We start from the raw sequence: 10,028 nt of genomic DNA on the forward strand, positions 1-10,028 counted from the left end.
AAATCATATGTTCAATGGTAAAATATAAAAGTTCATTCAATTATCTTTCAGAAAATATATACTTTTGTAGGGTTTTTATTTGATGCAAGTCCATAAATTTGATTTGTAAAGCATGTGCACGTTTTGGCTGACTGGCCCTGCCATTCCTGTTGAAGCGCGCTCATATGACCTTAGCAGTTGCGAGCGCCGTAAAACCTTATACTACTAACTAATTCCTGTTGAAACCACTTGCCAGAGTTAGGGTTAAAATACTTAAAATGGTTTAAAGTATAAAACTGTAAAAGTATTTTAAAATAATGAGATAAAAAATTATTTTTTTGCACTGAGTAAGCTTTTACTTTCTGTACTCTTATTGTCGAAATCATGCTGCTTCCCTTTTCTTTGAAATAAGGGTAAGGTTATTTGAGCTATAAAATCTTTTGTTTAGGACCTGGTCTCTGAATTGAATAACTGCAGTGATTTTATGATTCCCAGGTTTCAAGTTCTCCAGGGCATCTTATTTACTAAGTCTCATGCGACCTCAGATAATGAATGACCTGGAGTTGAAGGTAATTGAGATAAAACGTCATTTCTTTGAAACTCTTTGAAACAATCCTAAGCTGAAACATCTGTAGAATTCATTGTCCTTTTGAGAAATATTTGTGAGACCTTACCATGTAGTTTTGTCAGTGCTTCCAATCTTCCGTATTTTTTCGGAAATCCGTACTTTCTAACAGTTCCGTCCTTGCTCCCCCATAATTATCAACTCCATCCGTAAAAAAGTACGATGGCATAGGGCTACTAAAATTCCGTACTTGCCATCTTATCGTCTTGTATAAGTTACATAATAATGTTTATGGTAATTCTGTATATGTTATACAGGTTGATGTTTTAGGAACCTGACAGACCCGGGAGCATGAGGAAATCTTTGAACTGCCCCGAGAAAATATATAAAGTTTTTTAATTTTTGAAAACCAAATTGGATAGGTCAGTAAATTCATTTTTGCTGGGCACGATTGTGATGTTTGTTCGGCTTTTCCAGGTCCAAGAGTACGTTTCACACGAACAGGGGGCTATGACGGCAGGCGGAAGTGTATGTGGCACTAAGGCTCGATCGGGAAAATCAAGATTTACTTTCGCTTTTGTTACAGCCCAGAAATTTGCCGGTGATAGTATGATACAGCAGGTTTTGTGACATGTAGGTCGTGCATTATAAACGCTGTGTCGCCATGCAAATAAATGAAATCAATGTTTGTCACTGTGTTGTCACTTGTAAAATAAAGAAAAGAAAAGAAAAGAAAATACAAGTGTCGTCCGATTTCCAGCTTGTCGGGCTCGTCATCGTGACCAGTCAGTGAACCTGCGTTCATTCACATCACAGGCTACAGCATCGTGTGAGTGTGAGTGGCGGCGGTTGATGAAGTCGCTAAAGTTCATTCAAAATCTGAGCGTTGCGAAATATGACTCCAGAATGGTTGAATTATTGTTTTATAATATTTAAAATGTACACTCAGGGGTGCTGAAGGCAACTTGATAACAGGTTTTAGAATTTTGATTACAGTCTCTGCAAAGCACGCTTTGGTGCAGGCCTTGTGTGGAATCGGGATCCTTGTAAGCCTTGCTATTGAACTAAAGAGTTTGTGTTTCATTGGATGGGTGATTGTGATAGTAAATTATTACTATATTTTAGCTTTCTGTTCAAGATTGGCAGATTTTCAGTGTCACTGGATCTTGCCCTCCCTCAGTTCTTACAACTCTCACACTGATAGGTCTACTTGAACCATTCAAGTTATTACTCTATTTGAGTTTGAGCAATAATCTTGTTGTAAAAAAAAAGTGTTATCGGTTGTTGGTATTCACTTCAAACAGGCTCCCAAATGCCATTTTTAACCTTCTAAAAGCATTAAATTTCAATTTCTTCGGGGGGCTTCGCCCCCTGAATCCCCACCGGAATGCTGTCCCTGGACCCTGCTGGGGTCTTTTGTGGCCCCCAGACCCGCAGCAAAATTTTCCTTACCTTTCATCTCCGGCTGTTGGAAGCGCTGTTTTGTAAACCGTTCTCGGAGAGTGGTTAAGGTACTGCAATAGAACAGAGCTGAGCTCCAGGATTACATAATACATACGTATTCATATTATATTGGGGCTAGAGTGGGTTAACATGATTATATTGTTGTGAGACTCATGTTGGTAACAAGAGATGACACTAATACGGCACTCAGAGCCCCTTTTTAATGAAATAGCAAGACGTGAAAACAGATTACCGTACTGATCGAGTCAGATGACCGACACGCCAGCAATAATATCACTGGTACCAAGAACTTGACATTTTTTAAACTCATTTTACTTAGGTGTGGAGTGGCATTTTGGAAAATTTAGTTATATTACTGCACTTTAAGGCTGGAATACACACAGCAAGCCGGCAGAAATCAGTATTAACCTTTGAAATGATCATTTTACCTCAATTTGAAAACGCTCCCTATTTTTTCCTCATGTCAGGCTTGTTTGTGGAATTTGTTTTGGACTAGGAGAAAAATAATGGTGATTTTTTTACTGATATTGATATGTTGTGTTGTTTTTTCTTCAGAAATATGGCCTGAAAATATATTTCCGTAACCCAAGTTCATACACACCTTTGGCAGAACCAAGTGGTCTTGATGGAAAGGCTCGATCTTTAACACTTGGCAGAGACTCACAAGAAAATGCAAGGCAGATATCACAGTTTTCAAAAACAGATGCGGAGGTAATTGATACAGATACACAGGAGATAGCTTTAACTGTAATCCGCTGAACGATGACGTCTGATGATACACCCCCCCCCCCCCCCTGAAAAAAATCACCCTCTTGCCCCACATTGTAGCTAGAAAGGCGTTCATGGCGGAAATTTCTCTTACCCCCCCCCCAAAAAAGAAGGCCTTTGGGAATTCTTTAAACTTCACCTTCATGATAATTGGAACATGCACAGTGTGCCCACACACAAGGTGAAAGGTTACACACATAGTACTACGTCACCAGCCTCTCTCACTCCCTGTGGCACCGCTAGTGGCTTGAAACACTAATGACTAAACTAAGGGAGCCTAATGTCTGTCATGGCATGTGTAGGCTCCTTTATGAAAATGAAGTTTGTCCCCCCAAAACGCTTCAAGAAAACCTGTTTTTTTGCCGCTCCTGTAAAATTTGAAAAAAATGACTTACCATAGTTTACTTGGCCGCCCTCGAAATGACACATTTATGTGCCTCTGTCTCTTCTGTTTCATTTTCTTGGAATGCATAAGACTTGATAATTTGAATTACTTGTGCATAATTAAATGACGTAACCCTCAAAATTCTCTTTTGGTTTAGAAATATAGAAGCATTTGTACTATCTATAGTTTTTTTACAAAGAAAAGGAAAACGAAAATATGTGATTCCGCTTTCTTTCGGATTACTGCTACTTTCGGATTAACCATTTTCAGCTTAAATAATTTCCACTGTATAAGCTTTCATAATGATTGAGTTTGAGTGTATGTCAATTGTGTGATTGTAATATTTTGTTCTACAGTATCTGGCAATCATCGATAATCTGCAGATTTCTTAATTGAAATAGAAGAAATAAGGGTAAGATGACTTGTGGCTTTTGCTAATGCCAGTGAGACCATTTCTGTTGAGAAAAGTTTGCCATATTTTGAGCATTTTAAAGCTTCCTTTCCACTCATGAATGTGCCCAGTCTCAGGTTTCTCTCTTTGCTTAAGCATTTCCTATCTTTTTTTGTTGTTGTATAGTAGAGGGTTTTACGGCGCTCGCTACTGCATAAGGTCATATGAGCGCCAAGGGATGGGTGTCAACAGTGAAGTCTTTACAGGGAATCAGACTTATTCTGCTCACCTCTCTAGCTTCAACAGCGCAAGGTCTGCTTCGACTATCAAGGCACCCCGGAAATACCAAGTCACAAGAGAGTGACAAACATACAAAAGAAGTAGAGAAAAATGACAATAGTAAGGATTAAGAAAGAAAAAGCAGCAGTTCCCTGTTGTAGATCAGGCACAGTTATGGGCAAAACATGAATCAGCCCATTTACAATTCTACTGTGCTTGAACGAGAAATGTCCCCCCTTTGGGAATGGCCTAAGGATTTCCTATCTGAAAGCCTCATATGAATATATATGAATTTGTTAAGTTATGGCAATGTGTGGGATTGAAATGTACCCCTGGTAGGTTCTGCATTTAATGCGTGTTTTCTTAGATTTAAAAAAAATGTACTTACATCTTGAGTTCAAGACATTTTCATTTTAAGTCGAATTTCATATGATTCCTTCAGTTCAACAGTTTGATTGTCAGAAGAAAGACTCCACCACCTCACATACAAAATTCAACACTTTTTCAGCATTTGCCAATACTTATTCAGGTGTTCGTAAGTCACAGAATGAGATATCATCAATTCATATGTAGATTAAAGAGTAGTGGCTGATTGATTTGGGGTAATCACTTTACAATATATATTGGTTTTTAATCTTTATTTACTCTTTAAAATACAGATAATTTTGCGCTTGTCCTTTCACAGAGATTTGTTGAGTATGAAGAGCAGCTGGAGAGAATTGTCTCTGCTCTTGACCCTCTGCTTGACAGCCCTCCAGTGTCCATGTCTGCTCTTACCGGTTCTTCTCTGAGAGAGAAATGGAGCAGCCTTGGGTCTGTGAAAGCTTTACTTTCATCGGGTAAGCCTTTTCCTCTTTCTAAATCCCTCAGTGGTAATAAGTGATAAATGAAGAGCACCAAAAGATCAAAGGACCATAGTTACTGACTAATGTTTCTCTTTTTCCATTGCATTGAGAGTGACAGATTTAAAGTCAAACTTTTTCCAGATTCCTGAGCACTGGTGACAACCATTATTTTCTTTTGTTGATTAACTTTAAGAATATTTATTATTAAGTCCTGTTTGTGACCTGAAAGATATGTTTGCCTTATGGGAAGGGATCAGCTGTTACAGGAGAATGAATTTATAATTTAAAGAAACAAGGAGCGTCACTTCAGAGCATTGATTGTAAAGCCCATCATTAATCTGTCTTTTCAGTACGATCACTTGGAAAAGATGTCCCTGCATTTTATGAATTAATGACTGCTCCAGCCCAGAAGGTAATATGTCACACCATTCGTGTAATTCTGAAAGCAGTTGGGTTTGAAAATGTTAGTTAATATATGTATAACACAGAAGTCTTAGATATTCCATTCTTTGTCTTTGTATTGATTTTTACTATGTCTTTGTATACCAACCAAGAGATTACTTTTATGCCATGCTGTGGCAAAATTTCTGGATGTTGATTGTTATGAAAAGCATTTGCTTTCATATATTACTAATTCACTCATTCAAATGAAATAGTCTTACCTTTTAAGGAGAAGTAATCTTAGAAAGTTAGGAAAAACAGTTGCATTGATGGTTTTGGGTCAGCTAGTTTGAACAGGTGTTGAAAGTGGTTGCATTATTCTAGCTTCTGCTTTCTTGTCTTTACTGTAAGTGTAATGGTGACCAAGCTTTCCCTTAAGAGTCTTTCCTGAATGATAAACACCTCTACGTGAAACTACGGTCTTTGCTTTTCACCAAGGAATTGTTTTTGTACATTTTTTGTGAAAGTAAACTTGGTCCCCCCTTTTTTTTGTGAAAGTTAACTTGCCCCCCACCCCCATTTAGAACTTACTTAATCAGTTATGTAGGCTTACATCAAAATTTGTCCATTGCCTCCTCTCACACATGTGGGGATCGGCATCTGTGCTGTAGCAGTTAGGCGCTTCGCTGTCACGTACAGATCCGAGTTAAATTTTCAGGTTGAGAGAAAAATTTATTGATTATCTCAGTCTTTCTACTGGGATGTTGTATCTCTCTCAGACGGTGTTGGCCCGGACAGGCAGGGTTAGAAGTCTACCCCTGAAATGATCTAAATTGTTTCGATAGGGGTTTACTTTAGGGAAATACCCAGATGTCAGGACTAGAAATAATATGGTATGAAATTGAGTGCTGAGCATTTCATGGATATGTTGAGAAAATAATTGTGAAAAATTAAGAAAACTTTCAAATCTCATTTAAATCGTGTAATGTGACTTTGATGCTTCTTGAAACTTAAAATGTGAAGACCAGAAACTATTGAAAATAACTCTTTGCCATTTGTGAAATCATGCTATAATGGCATCATGAAAAGTTTTATATTTACACATTTTACATTCCTATATCCTGTCTAATACTCATTCTTGGATTTGTCCCAGCATAAGAACATGTGAGTTTTTATTATTGGTTTTCCAAGCTTACATCAAATCATTGCTTTGTGTTTTGAATGTTTTATTTATTCAGAATGCTCTTACTGTAGACACGATAATTAATTTATATTTGAAAGCTCAAATCACTGTAAAATTTGTATACCTTTAGTAATTCCAGAAACAGATTTATCCCCCGTAGTTTTTTTAACAATGCTTCATGAACCAATTGCCAAATGTTTGAGTAGCTTCAATGTATTGAAGACTAACATGGCCCCTTAAAAAAAATTCTAGCTTACTGGCTTACACAGGTCTCTTCATTATCTATGTGGCATTGCGGTGAAATTGGCGATTGTCAAAATAGGGAAATCAAAGAAATCGACTTTTTCCTGCCTATAAATTTACAGTTTCCATTGTCATTCAAACTTTTGGAATGCTCTAAACTTTGGCGCCCATTCTCTCGCTTATCTTACCTCTCACACCAGATGACACACATCTCCTTCAATCACAGATCTCTACTCCTATTCAAGATAGATAGAGGAATTTTTAAAATTTTTTTATGTAAAGCAAGACAAGTTAACAAGCTTTTAAAAAGATACCAATAATCAATACACATGTACCAAAAAACCTGAAGTGAGCCTGATTCTGCTGTGTCATGGCATGTCTCTGCTTACTCTGACAGAGGAATTTTTCTGATAAATTAGAAATGTTTGTTTGGCTAGAGCTGTCATCTTTTTTATTTTGGGTGATTTAAATCTAATACAATGGTCTCCGGGTATAAGCATGATCCTCCTCAATGGAGTTTGGCAACATGGAACCAAATTTTTTCTTACATAATTATCACTCCTAAGTGCACATTCCAAATTGTCAACCCCATCTAATGACATGACCATCCCTGTCCTTATGTCAGAAACAAATCAACCAGAAAAATGTCTCATTTGGAACTGATGAAAGCAAAGCAATCTCCACTTGCCCTCATTTGTTACTTTTAATTAGGGCTTTGCCGAGGAGAATAAAAACATACGGACACGGCATTAGCCAGAATAGAGCAATGAGACGGACAGAGCTGGTAGTAACGGAGTACAAGTACTCCGGTACTTGTACTTACGTTACAATTTTCGGTACTTTTACTGTACTCCGGTACATTTTTGAAACCAGTACTTTTACTGTACTCCGATACTTTTTATAAAAGTACTTTTGAGTACTTTTTAAGTACATTTTGAGTACTTTGGTAGCTTAATGAAAGGGTAAGTGCAGGCATTTCTGATAATAATTTACGGAACAAAAACCCGATCAACCGCCAAGAGTTAAAAGTTGAGATCAAAGAACGGCCCATCACCTCAAAGATCAGCCACTATCGTGAATGTGATCACAAGCGTTGTAAAACTCCTTGAAACGGTACAGTGTTTGCTCCAGACGGGATCACACCAAGGTGTGAACTGACCGATGCGTTTCTTTTCCCCAAACATCGCACTCGCATCTGACCTCACCACCTAAACTTACATCACTCCCTGGGTGGGTAGGGCCTACAAGTTCGCTCCAGGCGGGATCACATCAAACTGTGAACTCTTCCCTGACCATTGAAAGCAGTTTTTCCGGAATTTGCGAGACAACCTGAATTTTAATTAGTGTGGTCACATCGTAATGGTGCGTAACGACAAAGGAGGTGGGGGGGGGGGGGACTCGATCAGAGATGGAAAGCTAAAATTGTTAGACAGGTAAAGGGGAGGGGCAACTGGATAAAAATAGATAAAGATCTCAAGACTCACGATAGGCTAATGAGTGTGTATATATAATATTATTTATGGCATGCCTCATGCCACTGTGATTGGCAATCAAGGTTGACCACTCTTTGCTTGCCATATGTCATAAATCCACCCAGGGGTCACGTCAGTTCATGGGTCACTGTAGATTCTTCCTTGGCTTCATTGGCTAAGATCCCATATTTTCCTTGCTTCCGAGCACTGGGATCTTAGGCGGAGACTACTGCAGTAGAGAATCTTTGGTTACACTACACTTACTAGACTCTAGGAAACTATTGTATTTTGGTTTGCCGTTGGCGCCGTGGACTACACAGTGTGACCAAAATCTGTCAGACCACTATAATCAATTGAAACTGAAACTTGTGTTCTCAATGTGTATCTAACAATTTTTAGGCTGCCTAAATTTCTTTCAAACTTTTTTTGGGTGGTTTTTGCTTAAGGCTACATTGATTCCTTGAGGATTTGTTAATGAAGAATTCAATGCACTTTTCCATTTCTATGCGGGCCATTTTCATCAATTTTATGTTTTCTTACGAGCAACTTTGTATCTACATTTTTCAATTTGGATACTCTTTCTGTAGAACTTTCCAACTTCTAGGACTGACTTACATTTGATCACATTGTCTTGCTCAAACAAGTTCTATTCATAATAGCACTTACCCACTAGTTGCGTCTGTTCGTTTGGGTTGTTTTTTGTTCAACTTCACGGACCATTTCCACCGTTCAGTGCGTACATTGTATATTCAAATGCTTTGTATACTGTTTACATTTTTAGTAATAAATAGCCTAATTTGTCAAATATACTGGATAAGTTATAAAATATGATGTTTTGCATAAGCGCTGAAGTATTTTAGCATATTAGCAGAAAGTACTCAAAATGTACTCGTAAGTACTTTTTTTAAAAGTACTTGTACTCAAGTACATCTTATAGGAAAGTACTTTTACTGTACTTAAGTACATTTTTTAGATTGTACTTAAATTTGTACTTAAGTACTTTTTTAAAAGTACTTTAACAGCTCTGGAGACGGATAATGTTAGAGGCCCGTGCCATAATTATGACAGTCACTGTCTATGGTAGCTCAGTATTGGAAAACTTCACACATTGGGGAGAACTCAGCTCAACGACGCAACCTACTGCAAGAAATGAGGTGAGAGGTTGTTCACAACATTCAATGAGATTCGACAGAATATATTTACTCTAGATTTCTCCCCTTCGAATTTCATTTTAAAGCTTGTTCACACAAGAGCATGTTTTCATAAAAGCATGCTTTTCTTTTCACGTGAGGTGTGTGCTAATTAGCCGGAGACCACTGTACCAAAGAGGACATATGCTTGATTATTAGTTTTAAGTCTGCTTAAATAATCAATATTTTTGTATTGTTAGTAATATCCGTCTAACCCAAATGAAAACTTAAGAAATGTCCTCTTTGTCCATACTTGGCTATTTATTTTAAAAGATAAACTTTAACCTTTTTACAATATAATGTTTTCATATAATGCTTAAATTTATGTACAGTGAAATTGAAGAAGTTCTGTTCATTGTCTTTTTCATAGGAATGCAAAGCTTTTGTTTTCACATTTCATGTCAAAAATTTTAACGAACTAACATTTTTTTGCTACTGATGATGGCACCTACAGGAAGTCTTTTTTTTTCATGAAGTTGCACAATTGCTCCGATGAAGGAAATTCCTGCTTTTTCTCTAATCAGTAAAGCTTTCAGTAGGCTTGTAGATACTATTGTCCAGTATATCGTATTTAAAAATATATTGCCTCTATTTTTCGGTTAAAAATTGTCTTCCCCTGTGCCTTTTGTTGAAGTTTTGCTTTGCTTCAGTCCTTTTAAGCTTATTAATGGTATGCAGCATGGAATGAGTATGATTTCAAGAGTCTACTCCCATGCATGTATAATGTTGGGACTGTGTGCTTTTTGCTGCTGCATTTTGTTCTTTATTGTTTACATTAGTTTTTTTATTTTTTGTAGTAGTTTTTCACTTTGTTCGTTGGTTGTTTTTTTTGGTTGTTGTTGGTTTTGTTTTGTTTGTTTTTTAGTTATTGGTTGGGGGTTGG

General features: G+C 37.3%; 1 protein-coding gene and 1 long non-coding RNA gene across 2 annotated transcripts in view; both read left to right on the plus strand.

Annotated features, from left to right (window-relative positions):
- Window positions 1–10,028, plus strand: part of LOC101858677 (pyridine nucleotide-disulfide oxidoreductase domain-containing protein 2) — a gene marked incomplete in the record, with an annotated part of 28,159 nt that overhangs the window by 4,410 nt on the left and 13,721 nt on the right. The window contains 3 exon segments of the mRNA XM_013080906.2: window positions 2,564–2,719; window positions 4,517–4,670; window positions 5,027–5,088. Of these exon segments, the coding sequence (XP_012936360.1) occupies window positions 2,564–2,719; window positions 4,517–4,670; window positions 5,027–5,088 (372 nt within the window).
- On the plus strand, window positions 140–1,281 carry LOC118477489. The gene is made up of 2 exons (XR_004858415.1): window positions 140–548; window positions 1,022–1,281. It is a non-coding gene; the product is annotated as an uncharacterized LOC118477489 (long non-coding RNA).

Source organism: Aplysia californica, unplaced genomic scaffold (genome assembly GCF_000002075.1).
Source record: "Aplysia californica isolate F4 #8 unplaced genomic scaffold, AplCal3.0 scaffold00006, whole genome shotgun sequence".
In the NCBI taxonomy this organism is placed as follows: Eukaryota; Metazoa; Mollusca; class Gastropoda; order Aplysiida; family Aplysiidae; genus Aplysia; species Aplysia californica.